General features: G+C 41.4%; 1 protein-coding gene across 5 annotated transcripts in view; it reads right to left on the bottom strand.

Moving 5' to 3' along the window:
- The window catches only part of SPAST (spastin), a 35,030-nt gene extending 18,133 nt beyond the window's left edge, over positions 1-16,897 (bottom strand). For 2 of the 5 annotated variants that reach the window (XR_013984710.1, XM_081000645.1), the window contains exons 1-4: positions 15,727-16,892; positions 12,354-12,440; positions 9,855-9,938; positions 4,384-4,479 (exon numbers count right to left, since the gene is read on the bottom strand). Coding sequence is in view for 4 of the 5 variants with exons in the window: in XM_081000645.1 (XP_080856771.1) it covers positions 4,384-4,479; positions 9,855-9,938; positions 12,354-12,440; positions 15,727-16,141 (682 nt within the window). In the remaining variant the exon portion in view is untranslated. Of the gene's footprint in view, positions 1-4,383; positions 4,480-9,854; positions 9,939-12,353; positions 12,441-15,726 lie in introns of all 5 variants that reach the window. The other 3 variants (XM_081000646.1, XM_081000648.1, XM_081000647.1) reach the window with 3 other exon arrangements.

Below are 16,897 nucleotides of genomic sequence, written 5' to 3'. Positions count from 1 at the left end.
TATGAAGCAAAGTATCAACTCTGCAGCATCTGAATGGTGTTAAGATTTTAGAATAGGAAGAGGCAGCCAAAATTCTAGCTGGATATGGCTTATGTCAGCCAAGTCCAATATACATCCTGTGATTCATTTCTGGGAAACACAATGCTAACAAAATCACAAGGAGTGAAATATAGTTCATCTCTTACATTGATTGGCATATTATTTGAATTGTGTTACACTGCTGCATGTTTAACTGAAAATAATCCTGAAAATCAGTTGAAAAATAATTTCACCTATGCCACTACACTTTAGCTAACATATTTATTTTACGTAGCCTGACCAACATGATCCAGCATGCTTTATCTTTACCAAGTCACATTTTTGTCACTTCAGTGTACTGTGTAAAAGTTGAAAGTGCAAAGAAGTAAAAGCATATTGCAAATCTTAGAATGTCAGACTCACTCTCCACTTATTTTAAAACTTTGTACCATATTTCAGTTTGAAATTTCTAGGGCACTTCACAAAACGTTAAGGACAATAAATAAAACAATGAACAATGAAGTAGTAACAGCAGCAAACATTAAGAAGTCAAAAGATAAAAAGAATTTTAAGTCTGGAAAACCAACAAATCTTTGTCTTGTGCATTATAGTCCTAGAAAAATAGGCACCAAGTAAGAATCTCTGAGGAGAGAATTTTACAAACTGGGCACCACAATAAATAAAATTCTCACGTCATCACCATCTTCAACTTATCTGGCAAGGGTATCTGAAGGAGGGCCTCAAACATTCATATTAACACCTAAGTAGATTGATAAGGAAGGAGACAGGTCACAAGCTATGCAGGGCTTTGTACTGTGCTTGGAAACAGATCAGAAGCCAATGAAGTTCTTTTTAGGTATTAGCATTATATTCCTGATCCCAGCTAGTAACCTAACTGAACTTCAGAAGGCAGTCCCAAATACAAAGCATTGCAGTTGTCTATTCTGGAAGCCGCCAAAGCACTGATAACTGTGGACAGGCTATTGTATCTTTTGTTAAATGAAAATATATCCTGTCCTACCTACTGCAGGAGCCCAAGGCTGCAAACATACCTACAATTCAAAAACATTCTAAAACGGTTAAAATAGTCTAAAACCAGTTATAATTAAAAATATTGTTACATCCACTGATTTCAGGGTTGCTAAGAACAGTATTAAAGCTAGAACCATGAGTATTTCCCACCCAAATAAATAAATCTGCAGAGTGGAGTGCACTCCCATTCAGAACTGGTTGACTACTGGTTCCCTAGACAAAACACCTTTTAACAGTAGATAAATCCTGACAAGACTGAGCTTCAGTTTGTTGGCAATCATTTGGTCCATTCATGATTCCAGTGGACAACTTAGCACTTCCACTACCTTGACTAAATCCATTGTCAAGGAGAGACAAGAGTGTATACACTGGAAACACCACACTACAAAACTTTGGATGACCTCACCCAGCAGCTTCAAGTAAATGTGAAACAGAAGAGGGGAGAAAAAAGAACCCTGTAGGACCACATAACGAACATATATCCTATGGGATCCAACAGTAGTAGCTGGAAGTGGCCCTTCAGCTAGAACGCCCTCCCACCAGATATCAAAGAGAACAACTACCAGACTTTTAGAAGACATCTGAAGACAGCCCTGTTTAGGGAAGCTTTTAATGTTTAGATTATTACTGTATTTTAATAATTTGTTGGAAGCCACCCAGAGTGGCTGGGGAAGCCCAGCCAGATGGGCAGGGTATAAATAAATTACTATTACTACTACTACTACTACTACTACTACTATACTACTGTGATTTCAACTCTGAAATCAGGGAGTCTTTCCAAAAGGAGGCTGGTTGTACCAATACTGCTGAGAGTTTGATTCAAGAGTAACTGGAATTTCTTGGCAACCAACCATCAAGCATTCTGCCCAAGGAGGAGAGTTGGGATTAGCCAACAATTTTTATGGCTCTTGGGGTGCAGGGAGAGTTTCTTCAGAAGCAACCTCATAACTGTTAATTTCAAAGCAGCTGGAATCACTCCTTCTAGTAAATAGGTGTATAGGCTAGATGCAATAAGCCAAGAAGGGAACCAGTTAAGCAGGCTTGCAGTAGGCAGCACCTCTCCAACCCCCTTACCTACATCCTCATACCACAAAACTAGACTAGAAGGTACTCTAAGCATAAGAAGACCGAACTGCAAAATTAGTTGGATACCAACTCAGGACAGAACTTTGTCCTGGAAGCACACAGCAATATCACAGCATGTTTCCAAGGATCTAGGATGTAAAAATGGCAGAGAACTCTTCATCACCATCACCGTCACAAAGACAACTTGATAAGTGTTTGACTGGATTCACACTTGAGATTAACATGTGTTCTAAATTTTTCCTGTTTCACCTCATTGCCTGTAACACACTGCTAAACCAGAGACCAGTTTGGGTTATGTGAAGTGAGCAAGACTTCTTTGGAGTAATCCTTACTTGAGAGTACCTCCCAAATATGGTTAGGGAAGAGCAATTTTATTCTAAACTTTAACAGCTTTATGATGCAATTAAGAAGATATTACTGATTCTCAATCAGCACAGAATCAAATTATTTAGTAACACAACTTGCATTAAACGGAACCAGACTATACTGTTCCTTCAAAAACTAATTAAAATTCATCTGATATCTGGCAATGCCTTAGTCAGACCACACTTGGAATGCTGTGTCCAATTCTGGGCACCACAACTTAAGAAGGATGTTGACAAGCTGGAACGTTTGCAGAGAAGGACAACCAAGATGATCAAGAGTCTGGAAATTAAGCTTTATGAGGAATGCTTGAGGGAGCTGGTTATATTTAGCCTGGAAAAGAGGAGACTGAAAGGAGATATGATAGCCATCTTCAAATATCTTAAGGACTGTCACATGGAGGAGGGAGCATACTTGTTTTCTCATGCTCTGGAACAGGCATCCCCAAACTTGGCCCTCCAGCTGTTTTGGGACTACAACTCCCATCATCCCTAGCTAACAGGACCAGTGGTCAGGGATGATGGGAATTGTAGTCCCCAAACAGCTGGAGGGCCGAGTTTGGGGGTGCCTGCTCTGGAGGGTAGAACTCGAACCAATGGCTTCAAGTTGCAAGAAAGGAGATTCTGACTAAACAGACGGAAAAACTTTCTGACAGTAAGAGCTGTTCAGCAGTGAAACAGACTCCCATGAGAGATGGTGGACTCGCCTTCCTTGGAGGTTTTCAAGCAGAGGTTGGATGGCCATCTGTCATGGATGCTTTAGATTACTGCATGCAGGGGATTGGCCTAGATGACCCTTGGGATCCCTTCCAACTCTAAGATTCTATGATTCTATGGAAGCTCCAGCCGTGTACATAAGCTAAGCAAAAGTATATGAAAGGCGGGTAGTATTTCAAAGCCTCATTTAAGAATGGTTAACAAGAATGAAGAGAGTATTTATGGCCTAAAAGTAACAGGCAGATTTAAAAAAAAAACAACTGAGGAAATCCCTTCCACCTCAAATCTCTGGGGATTCTCATCTAAAATATCAAATTTATAAAGCAAAAATATTAAGCCACCATGCTTATGTTTTAGCTTAGTTGTGCTTTCAACAATATTTGCATCTGTTCATTTGAAAGCATTTGTCCTACAAACAGTGAAAATAGTATGCAGAGAGGCTACCCCACTTAACAAAATTACAAAGCTAACAATGAACATTTCACAATCTGCTGTTTTAAGTTCACTTTTCCTTTTTAGCGCATACTTTCAGAATGTCAGGTTACAATCCTTCCCCCAAATATATGACTTCAACCAACTCTCACATATAGTTCTCCTAGTTAACAACACAATTAACCTTCACATATATGCAGCCTTTTACAATAATTCTAGGCATACTTTCTAACATCAAGCAGCAAAAGAGAAATGACCAATAATAAAAAGTAGAATATAACTAACGGGAAGTGTATTCAAATATTGTTTTGGTTGATGTTAATATAAAATAGAATTCAAAACAATCCAGTTATATAGTTTCGCCTTATATCACTTTGTAGCTGCCTCTAAAATCTCCCAGCTTTTTTTCCTGATACGATATTTCACAAAATGCAGGGGTTTTTTTCAAACTGTTAAAACTGCATTTTAAAAGCATGTGATTTTTAAAAATTAACGATTTGCCTTAGGAACCATTTCATTTAAAATGTGGTGAACTTTAAAGTACAAGGAAAGGAGTTCAACAAGCGCAATGTTAACACAATTTTGAGGACAGAACGTACTACAGAAACCTTTCAGTAGAAAAGCATTTTAAAAATTGTTTAGGAGCAGGCAATTTAGCACTGCATATTTTCTTTGTTACATAATATATACTGAGACATCCCCCTAATTATTTAGGTGCTGGTAAAACCAAACCCACCTGACTGGAGATGTCCATTGCGGCATACCAGGTTAGTACTGTCACTACAGATTTCCATTTGCAGCTTGGGAATTTGCTTAACTGCCTGCATCTTCTCTATGCAACAAAACAGAAGGGTGGGGAAGGACAAATAAAAAACAAAAAATGAACCCATGGAAGTTACGTACACTAAATCACACAAAAAATGACTTTGCCTTTGATTGACTTGAAATGGATTAAAGTTAGAAAGCATGTGTCTTATGTTTGCTATATTATGAAGCTACAAGAACATCTAAAAGATGATATACTATTATGAAAAGGTTGTGAATTACAGTCAATAACCAAGTTAGTCAGAAATCACAATGTAAAAGATTGATGGGAAACTTTTCAGTGCTGTATGCACAGGTATCTCTATCCATGGGAAAAAGAAGGTTTTAGGTGAGAGAGCTTGTAACCAGTTGGTACATGTTGCAGCCAGATCTTATCTTTATAGTACGCTTTATTGGCAAATGTTTGTGTATAATTACCACTCCATATTTAACAGCTAATACTTGCTTCAGCAGATTACATCACGTCAGACAATTCTTCAATTAATAAGGTTGAGCAAGAATAATCTTTTCTGATCAAATTAGCATCTTCAAACTGCAACACTACATTACTAAATATCAAATATCCTAAAGGGAAAATGGATTCTTAAAGGAGTGTAGCATTATTGTACAATTAGCAGATTTGGGGTAAACTGATGAAGTCTTTCTGCCACTTCTAAAGTATGATGTGTACTTGAGAAATATTCCAAGAAATTATACTGCTTCAATTCCAATGCTCCAGCCCTTATGACAATCATTATTTGTCATCTTTCTGAAGTAACATAGTTTCTCTTGTATTAAACAGCCTCTTGAACTTGACTTGTCATAACACCCTGCAGCATTCACACACTTAACTTATTTGGAGTTCTTCACACTAATTGGTTTTAGAAAGAGGGGTCAACACCCATTTTATTTAACAAAAGAAAGGTTGGGTGCAGGGTTGCCATAATGCATATGGGAGTGATTCTGATCTAGCAGAAGCTTATGCTGGAATAGATGGCTATTTTCTACTATCCCCCTTTCCCCCTGCAGCCCTCAGTGTCACTGCCCATTGTTGCATAGGGGCCTGCAGGCACTTATATCAGCTTTTCAGAGGCCAACACAGGAAAGGAGGAACTTGCAAAAATAATATTCCCCTTCTCTGTTCCTCTAGCCGATTTTCACATGATCAAAACTCCATTGCATGCAAGTTTGAATCCAACCCACACAGAAAAGAGAAACAGCCACTGTCAAAAAGCAACAGTTTTCAATGTAGTTTTAGCTCACAAAATGCATTCTTCAATTACATAAGAGGAGCCTGCTGGATCAGGCGAAGTACACTTTATTGTACTTGTATTGTTATCCACTTGTCTTTAGATCAAAAGGTGACCCCAGTTGATGAGTTCATCACATGTCAAGAGACAAAGTGGCACAATAAGAGGCCTAGAGCCAAACATACGGCCAGTTATTTCTAACACTTGTCAAATTTAGTTACATGCCTCCTTGGGTTTTTGTTCCAACATAGGGACACGGGTGGCACTGTGGTCTAAACCACTGAGCCTTGGGCTTGCTGATCAAAAGGTCACTGGTTGGAATCTTCTCGACGGGGTGAGCTCCCATTACTCGGTCCCAGCTCCTGCCAACCCAGCAGTTTGAAAGCACGCTAAAAGTGCAGATAGATTAATAGGTACTGCTCCGGCGGGAAGGTAAATGGCGTTTCCGTGCGCTGCTCTGGTGTCAGTGTTCCGTTGCACCAGGAGCGGCTTAGTCATGCTGGCCACATGACCCGGAAAAACTGTCTGCGGAGCGGACAAACGCTGGCTCCCTTGGCCTGTAAAGCGAGATGAGCACCGAAACCCCAGAGTCGTTCGCGACTGGACTTAACTGTCAGGGGTCCCTTTACGCTTTACCTAGGGCTTATGGAAACGGCTATGTCTTGTTGATGGAGGGTGAAGATGTTGAGAGATTTCACCTGCATGCTCTAAACTATTTTTATTTTAAAATGCTTGTGCGATGCTTTTCCAGGCAAAGACTATCAAAAGAGATTTACAACCAATAAAAACTACAAGCATTAAAATCAAGAATAAAGATCACAGATAAATACAAACTCAGAATTTTAGTAACACAAAAACATTCCAGCTTCCTTAAGTGAGTGGAACAAAAAATTATCCAGGGAAGGCAATTTGAAACAAATGAATATTTTGAAACATTCTGAAAAGCTGACCACCACAGCTCTACTTGGACAGAGGTCCAAACTGTGGAGCAATAAAAGACTCCCTCTCTGTCTCCTAGTCATTCACATAATAGATCTAGGAGGTGAATACATCAAGAGGTCCTCTAACTGAGATATCTGTGCGAGGGCAGGATGGTATGGTGCATGTAGCCTTTTAAGTAACTTGGGCCCAAATCATTTGGCACTTTCAAGGCTAAAACCAGCACTTCGAATTGGGCCTGGAGACATATTAGGAGCCAGTGTCATTAATGAATACAAGTGTTATTGAAGCTGACTGCCATACACCCATCAGAACTCTGGTGGTTATGTTCTGAAGCAGCTGAAGTTTCTGGACTATATTTAAAGATAGCCCCACATACAGTGCATTACAATATTAAATCCAGTCTAGATGTGACCACAGCATGGATCAGATCTGTGGCTAGGTCTGTCAGCTCCAGAAAGGGCTGTACTTAGTGTACCAAGTCGATAAAATACACTCCTGGATACAAATGCTACCTAGGCTCCCCCAGTCAGTATTGAAGCCAGGAGAACTTGGGTCCTTTAACAGCAACAGTGGGGAGCCTTTGTTGCATGGGCTTTATTTGGCCCACAAGACCTTTTCTGCCAAACCATGCCTACCTTTCCCACACCTGATACCATATGCAATGCCAGGCAGCTAAAGACACAGCTGCAAAGGAATAATGGGGAGCTTAAAATGCACTCCTGAGTGTTCCTTGGCAAGCAGCACCTGTTCTCAGCACTTTCAGTGAGCCCCTTTGAACGTGTCCTTTCACATGTGTGGTTTGGATTCAAATCACATCTGCAAACTGACAGCTTCAAAAGGGCTTGTTGTCAGTGCCAATCAGATGCTGAAAGTGAGCTCCTCTGCTGTCACCTGAATTGATAATGACATCAGGTGACTTTAAAAGTAGGTGGTCCCTCCCAGCCCCCCAAAAATAACGCAAGTCCTTGATCCAACCCTTGGGCTGGGGGGGGATCCATCCCATTCTAGGGAATAATGTTACCCTGTCCAGTGCTAGCTGTAATCCTCCTTCTGAAGCCAGGAATCTCCAACCAACAGCACCTCTGTCTTGCCTGGACTTAACCTCAGTTCATCAGTCCCACAAATGCCTTCAAGCACTGGTTTAGGGTTTTAACAACCTCAATTACATCAGAAGATGGCAACAAAACACACAGCTGCATGCTGTCAGCATACTGATGACACTGTGACCACACCTTTGGATACCTTCCCCCAGAAGTTTCATGTAGATATTAAAAACATGGAACAACAATACAGAGTCCTATGCTACCCCACAAATGAAAAAACCACTATGAAGCCATTATCAGCCCCCCAAACTAAATGTGGTTTCTTTCCATAATTGCACCAAGTTTCAAACAGATTTCTGCTGCTTATAAACAAAGCATGTTAAGTATTACACTCTATGTCAAAATTATCTATGCAATGGCAATAACTCACCTAAAGCCTTATTAACAATAAATGCTACGATAAAAATTCTTTTAAAATTATAGTTTTCCCATAAAACAACACATAAATAAGACAAATAATTATCAGATTTACTTTTAAGCTACAGGCATATGCACGCTAACATGTGATCTAAATCATATCCATTAAATTTAGGGAGACTACTGAATACATAGTATATGCGTAAGATTGGGCTACTATCTGGCCTAAGACTTACTGCAAGGGACGACCATGTTAAGTCTGCTGCAGCAAAACAAAGCAGTGTCCTATGGCACCTTAAGGACTCAGTTCCTTCTGTACTTTTGCCAAGTACCAGCAGGACTAATAAATTACTCGAAGCCCTCATCTCAAGAAGAAAGAAGCAAGATTAATTTGGAGCGTTCCAGAAAAAACAGAGTTACATTTAAACTATGTTGTGGGGAAGAAAGATCTCCTTCCTCCTGTGACTGAAACTCTGAGTAGGACTGGAAACCCACTGGTGAGGGGGAGAGAATGGAAGGGCAGGTGGGAGGGGCAAGAGGTACAGCTATAGCTCAGGAAGACTGATACTTAAGCCAGACTTCTCATACCTAAAAAGCTTGTGTTAACAGAGTACATACTATAGCTATATGATGTTAATTTTAAGTTTTTACTATGCTCTATTGAAAATAAGTTGTATGTCATGGCCATGGAATATGATTAGATTTTTTTTTAGTGTGACTCAGTCATCAGCTCTAAAGCTTTACTTAAGTTCTTACATCCAACACTCATTACTGCAATTTAGGAATGTGACATGCAGCAAGTTGCATGCATCTCTTACACTAAGACCAGTCTCAGGAGGCTGCTGGTTTGAGTGGAGGTATGCCAGGAGGTGAGTAGGCAGCTTAACATATGGCATGTATCCATTTTTCTGCCCAGTTAGTTGCAGCAGGAGTGGGTGGGTTTTAAGTAGAAAAACAGTCTGAAGGGGAAGGGTTAAGCAGCCTCTTTCAATGCCATTGTTCCACACAAACTTGCATCCTCCTAAGGCTGAAGAAGAAGAAGAAGAAGAAGAAGAAGAAGAAGAGTTTGGATTTGATATCCTGCTTTATCACTACCCTAAGGAGTCTCAAAGCGGGCTAACATTCTCCTTTCCCTTCCTCCCCCACAACAAACACTTTGTGAGGTGAGTGGGGCTGAGAGACTTCAGAGAAGTGTGACTAGCCCAAGGTCACCCAGCAGCTGCATGTGGAGGAGCGGGGAAGCGAACCCGGTTCACCAGATTACGAGTCTACCGCTCTTAACCACTACACCACACTGGCCCCTGGTTTCTTACACAGACTGTCTAGTTTGGTCCTTTATTCTTTTTACTTGATATAAGAATGACAAACTGTGAATTCACTCAGATTTACTAAAAGAGACCTTTTAAAATGTTTATTTTAGGTGCAACATGGATTTACTTCCACTGGGTGTACCAAATAAATTCTCTAGTTCAGAGAGCCAACTGAACTCCAGAACTCTAGTTCTTCATCTTAATAGAGTCTTGAGTCTGTTTTTCTCACAGCCCCTTTAAATCCCTCCCCCTAAAAGACCCCGGCTCTGCCAATATTCCTGTATCTGTGTCACAGTGGGTATATAGGTTCTATGCAGTTAAAATCCAATACCGAGATACCCCTTTCAAAAATTAAAAAGCCAGATTAATAAATGTTTCTTAAATATATGCATTATGTAACTATCATTTCCCGTTTTCCAAAATAAAAATATTAAGTAATACCTAACAGCTGCAAACGGTCCTTGGCCATTGCCAAATTTGTCATCATTTTAGACTGGAGACGGCGAGCTCGATCACAATGATCTCCTTAAAAAGAAAGTTAAATATTCAGATTCAAGCATAAGTACAACAGCAATGTTTGTCCCACACTATAGCAAAAAAGAGAAGTAAATATTAAAATTACAACTTACTTATGGCAAAAAAAAATGATGCTCTGCATAGATATGTAACATTAGAACAAGTCTGTGCATGCTTTTCTCTCTTCGGGGACATTTGCACAAATGAGGAAAATATGCAAATGAACACAGTAGTAAGAACGTGTTCAGACTAGCTGTATTTTCCCATTACATGTGCAATTAGCCTGCTCCCTGTTCATATTTTCTATTCCCTGCCATTATTTCAAAATGCTGATATGGAACTAGCAGTAGTATTAGGTCTCTTTCTGACAAGTAGTATGTCAGATTTCTAAACTGATGAAAAAACCATTCTAAAGGAACATGAAGTGCAACCGTTTGGATTGATTTTAGCCCCAATAATCTCTAAACAACAACAAAAACTTCTAAGATATTAATAAATGCTAACTATTTGCCATTCCACATTTACATTATAATTTTAGTATACTTGTTTTGCCAATTTACAGATAGGATGCCTTCTTACATCAAAATTAAATATGTATTTAAAGCTTTCAACTTGCTTTTAAAAGCAACACCAAAAATGTTAGTGCCAAGGTAGCAAGATTGACTTGAGCCAAAAAATCTGACTGAATTTTATCCCCATCCCCTCTGAAAAGAGAACATGAACCATCAACAGAGATACTTTGTAGAACCACAACTGTGACAAACAAAAACAAAATCCAGGTTATCTGTTCAAAATACAAGTTCAACTAAGAAACAAGTGGTAGATAATATAAACTATCCAAAAAAAAAGAGTGAACCATTAGCATGTGAACCCATTATTATTATTATTACTATTATTATTTCTTGAATTTATATACCATCCTATACCCACATGTCTCAGGGTGGTTCAGAGTTATCTGGAAGGCATAAGTGCCAACTTGCTGGGGCCCTGGCTAACCGAGCACCCACAAAATTGCCCGTGAAGGGTCTGGGCACCCACAAATTTCGGTGCCAGGGCCATGCTTACTGCATGGCACCCATGGTCATGGAGCCAAGGTGGCACTCCTGCTGGAAGGATTTTTATTCTTGAATTATGTCAAATTTCTGTGTGTACTCCATTCTTTCAAAGAAGTAACTAGCTACAGACAGGATAATGGCATGGTGGGGAAAGGGGTTAAAAGCACCTGGGCACCACAGAATGCCTTCATCAGACTTTTAAGTCATGATAAAACTTATTTCTAAGTTCTGACATGAAAGACACAGTGTTTTGAGCTTGTTTCCTTATGGGCAAGCTGTTATTTGTGTTGGTTAGGCCTGCAGTTTCTAAAGAAAAGGTTTGCAATTGTGCTGATCTAAATCACACATGTAGCCCTCCAGATGTTGTTGGACTCCAACTCCCATAGGCCTCACAGCTATGACCAATGGCCAAGGATGCTGGAAACTTCAGTCCAGCAACCTCTGATTAATTCTATTTAAAAGTATGGTTCTGATTGTCTATGATCAATCCTAAATATTTGTTGTATCCCATTATGAATTCAGTATTATTCAACATGAACTGGAACAGAATCAGTTTAGGATCTGACTTTATTGGCCTGAACCAGAATTAATTCAGTACAATTTTAATGGCAGATGGTTTTTTTGGTTATTATTTAGAAAATTTAATGAGTATCGGTTTGAGTATTTCCAAAACAGAGATTTTATTTCAAGTACAATTAGCTGTCAGCAATTAAGGAAGTGTATTGCATTCAACAACTCTGGCCTTGTTCACACATCACATTCAAACATAAACTAAGGTTTAGTTGTTTTTTTATAAACATATTTGTCTACCTCAATTTTGTGAAAAATACCAAAGCCATCTGCAACAATTATAATACAATAAAAACCACATAAACACTTAAAACAGATCACCAGCTGACTACTATGGGAAATGTTTCTTAATTGTCTGCATAAGCCTTACGGCAAAGAAAAAATTTCAGCAAACATTTGAAAGTTAACATGAATGCTACTCCTCTGCCACTCCTGCTGCATTGCAAGGAAACAAGCTGTGGTCTGGTGGCAAACATATTTTAAACGAAGTCTGTAGTTTTTGCTCCAAACAAGCCCCAACCATAATGCTAAACTAGACCATGGCTTGTTTCCTGGCAGTGTGGCAGCAGCAGGAGCAGACAACCAGTGATTAACCTCAAGGAAACCCAAAATCCATGGTAATATGGCTCGAGGTCAGAGGAAAAAAACTTAACCATGAAAACCTTTTTTTAAAAAATTCTGAAAAAAAGAAGAAGATTTACTAGGTTTTCTTTGCCAATTTCAATTGCTCCTTCTGTTTATTCATTTAAATTTAGGATCAAAATAAGCTCACAGTTTCAGAGACACAAGGTTGGCCTACCTTGACCAGTAACTAGCACAGCTATTCCTTTTTCCAGTTCTTCAATCCCCTTTCTGTACCATTCAACAGCTTGTTCCTTTTGTCCTGCTGAGAAAAAGTTGGTTGCATACTTTCCGTTATGAAGAATGGTCAGAACTACAGACACTGTATAGAGCCTAAGGAAGTTATTTGAAGATGGCTACCAGTATGCGCATTCAGACTTCTGTTTTCTCTTCTCCATCCTCCAGCTCCAAACAACCCAAATCTGCTCAACCCTCTGGAACAGATTTTGAGGCTTGTGGGGGCCCACAGGGGGTAACTGCTCCACACTATATTGGATCTCGACCCAGTATTAAAGCTTGTTCAGAAAGCAACCCAATAACAATATGTGCAGAAAAGTCAGTTTACACATCAAGAGTTGTTATGGGTTTGATGAAATACAGAACGTTCATATTGTGCTTTTGATTGCTTGCAGCCTGACAAGCAAATCAAAAGTATCCCCATATGCAGATGGAAAGCTAAGGTATACAGATAGTGGTCTGACTAACGCTATCTAGGAAGTTCATGACTGAAGTGACAGGTGACCTCAGACTTTCAGGTTCAGAACTCACCTTGACATTATGCTACTCTGACTGCCTTCACATTCCAATTTTATTTGTTTTAAAGAAACAAAGTGTCAATAAAGTATTTAGATAAAAAAATGAGAATCTGGATCACAAGAGAATGTGAGAAGTCAATGAATTCACAGTGCCTTGCTTTTAATATCAGATTACTCAAGAGCACACAATCAAAGTCTGAAAGTTACCCGATTCAATCCCACACAGAAATGCTGGATCATCCACACATCAGCTGCTACAAGTAAATCCATACACTCCAGACCTCAACAGGCTATGGTTATCTCAGGTGAACTATAAAAAGCACCTTAAAAGCAAGGAGCTCCAGACAGCTCACATTAGCAAGTAAATCCACATGCTAGAGGGAGAAAAGCACAGCCAAGCAGGGCAATTACCCATTCAATATGTGAGAATTTCTTTCAGTTCAGATCCTGAACTGATCAAACCACATTAATATGTTGACACAGTTTGAAATACAGTCCATGAAGTTTTGATGTAATTTTTTTGCATGTGAAGAATCAGAGTGTTATACTAGAAGTCAGTCATGAAGCTTACTACATGACCCCAGCTCCCCCACTGTCTCAGCCTATCCTATCCTAAACCTACCACAAATTATGCAGTCGAGCTTCCCACATTTGGGAAAATCGCAGGGGTCAGCACACCCAGAGTGAAATGGAAAGTTATTTTCATTGGCTTGTCAAACTGTCTTGAACTCATTCACTTACTTCCTTATCTTGATTCTGCTGAACAAATGAGATAGAAAGGTTTAATCTTAATGTTTCAGATTTGTTTAATCTCTCATACAAAACAATGGGCAATCAGCTATATTACTCCCGAATATTGCTTATTTCTACACTTTCCAGGAAAGCCATGTAGTGCCACAATCACTATGTAGGGAAACTTAAAGGGTGGGCAACTTGAAAAAAATACCCAATTCAAGCTTATGTTTTGAAAGTTACTGGACACGGGGTTCGAATTCACCATCAATACCTAAAAATAACAAAAGGCAAGAGGTAACATGATAGATGTTTATGAAATAATGCATGGCATGGAGACAGTGGTTAGAGAAAAGTTTTTCTCCCTCCCTCATAACACTACAATTCATGGACATCCAATGAAGCTGAATGTTGGAATAATGAGGGCAGCTAAAAGAAAGTACTTTAGGCAACATGTAATTAAACAATAGAACTCAGTCCCACAGGAGGCATCAATGGCCACCAACTTAGGCAGTTTTAAAAGAGGATTTAAAAAATCAATGCAGGACAAGGTTATAAACAGCTACAAGCCATGCTGGCAATGGTCTATCTCAACTGTGAGAGGCATTATGCCTCTCAATACCAGTTGGGTAGAATGATGTTGCACACATGTCTAGCTTGCGGTCTTCCCACAGGCATCTGGGTGGCCACTATGAAAACAGGATAGTGGATGAGCCACTGGCCTGATTCAGTAGGCTCTTACCATGTTCTTAATGTCAGTCTTAATTTTTGTTTTTGTTACATATGTTGACAGTCCAATGCTGTTTGTTCAGAACCATAACTTGTGGTAAGGAACATATTTTGGATGTAAAAGGTTCAATCCCTGGCATCTCTAGCTAAAAGTATCTTAGGTAGCAGTGTTGGGAATAACCTCTGCTTGAAACCCAGGGTTAGGTTAGAATCAACCAGTTGTCTAGGTCAGTGTAAGGCTGCTTCAACATCCATCTTATTGTATTTGTATGACTGCTGCATTGGAAAGGTTATTTTTCACTCTTATTCTAAATCACCACCAAATAAGTAAATGGAAAGAGTAGGTCTTAACCTATTACATTAAGTAAAACTTACAACAAACCTCACTGCAGTCCCTATTTATTTACAGCATATTAAAAGCTTCTATCAATGGCTTATCTTTTACCAAAAGTGTCACACCAGGAAGCATTGAAGGTTACAAATGGCAAACGATTTAGCTTTAAAATATCTGAGCTCTCGTGTTCTCTCAAGACTAACAGCTACTGTTTAAGTTACAGTACAGTCAACCCTAACAAAAAAAAGGCCTTTCTGAATAGTTTGCCTTCATAGAGCTCACCATTCTACACATTCCCCCCCCCCTCAGTATTACCATCTCAAGAATTTGTCTGAACCCCTTAGAAACTTGAATTTGATATGCAGCCCAAACAAGTTAACAGACGCAGCGGCTGGTGATGGTGTATGATGAACCACAGTAGTACAAGCTGAACTCGGAGAACAAAGAGACTAAGCGGGTAACACAAAGTCTCTTTCACATTCGCAGCAAAGCCTCCCTTTACATAGACTCCACCCACCAAGTCCTTCATGTCAGCACCCTCCATACATTGTAACATTCGCCGCCTCTTATGGGGTAAATAGACTTTTCACTCTGGAGCAATTCTACTCTTCAAAGCCCCTCGCCTTTTAAACCGTTGCCTATCTAATTGCGCGGGGACTGAACCATCGCTGCCGACACTACAAGGAGGACCTATAAAAACACGCTTGAGTCCCCTCGACTGCGAGAGCAGATGGGCGACAAGAGCGAACTCGGAAGCATAAGGAGACACAGCGCCGGGAAGGGGAGGTTGACAGAACTAGGGGGCACCGAGCGCAGCCATCCGACGGGCGTGAGGCGACGGCGAAAGGGGGCTTCTCCCGCCGCACGCCCGCCCCTGTCCTCCTGGGCGGCATCCCTTTCCCCTTCCCTCCACCGGAACCGTCCTCGCCGCGCAACACAACCGCTCTCCCGCCCCCCCATCCTTTGCCGCAGCCATTTCGCCTCTCCGGGGCCTCCCTTACCGGCCTCGTCTTCGTCGATGCGCAGCGCCGTGGAGATGCACTCGAAGGCGCGCTTGTGGCAGGCTCGCACCGTCTCGGGAGCGTCGCCGGCGCCGGCCCTGGCGGTGCCTTTGGCGGCTGCCATGAGGACGCCGCCGCGGGAGAGGCGCTCGCAGAGCCAGGCGAACAGCAGCCCCAGCTGGAAGGCCAGGAAGCGGAGCAGGGCGAAGGCGGCGAACAGCGGGTACGAGAAGTAGTAGAGGTTGCGCTTGTGAGGGGAAGCCGCCGCCGCCGTCGCCGCAGCTGCCTGTTGCTGGTGGGCCTGGACGGAGGGAGCCGGCCCGGCCCCGGGCGGAGAGGAAGTCCCGGCGGCCCGAGTCGGGGAGCTGGAGGCAGCTAAGCCCTTCTTCTTCCCTCTCCCGCCCGGAGAATTCATTCACCACCGCCGTCGCCATAACCCGCTGCCAGCGACTGACAACAACCAGCCGCGCGGGCCTGCCATGGCACAGGCTACGCCCCTTTCCCTCAGCCCCGCTATCTGGCACAGGGGGCACGCGCAAGCGCGCGCACGAGGCAATCAGCGCAGCGACGCTTCCTGAATAAGGAGCGCCGTAACAGCAGCCCTTCGCCGGCCGCCTGGACGCTCTCGTCAATTTGCGCCTGCGCGTACCGCATAAGTGACAATAGGGGGCGTGGTCGGCACTACGGACGGTAGGGAAAGGAGGCGGGTCAACCCGGAAGGCTGCCATCACGCAATGCTTCTCACGTAATTAACGGAGATAGCGGGTTGGCTGCCTGGTGTGTCTCTTAGTGTCGGCGTAAAAGCCAATACAGTACTAGGCAGGGTTTATGCCCCTCTTCCTCCACACTACATTGCTCCCGCTTTGTGTGGAAGCGGTGCACTCTGGGCAATGTAGTCAGTAAGGGAATACAATGCGTAATGGGAGTGAGGATTTCTTTCTTCTGTCCTCAGCCTGTTGACAGAATGTCAAGTCAAGAAGGGAGGGAAGGGAGGTTTTTACAGATCCCCGCAATTAAAAACTAAACTGAGGGTGTTCGAAGTAATATAAAACACATAAAATTACATTCTACAGAACGATGCAGCAAAGCATCAAGAGACATATGTGATGCTGGTTATGTTTTTGAATAAAGGACCTATTTAAAACAAGAATTGTCTGGAAGCCCTATTCAC

This window comes from Podarcis pityusensis (assembly GCF_964106645.2).
Source record: "Podarcis pityusensis genome assembly, chromosome: 3".
NCBI classification, from domain to species: Eukaryota; Metazoa; Chordata; class Lepidosauria; order Squamata; family Lacertidae; genus Podarcis; species Podarcis pityusensis.
The sequence above is the reverse complement of the archived record's forward strand: the minus strand, read 5'-3'. Positions and strand labels throughout refer to the sequence as shown.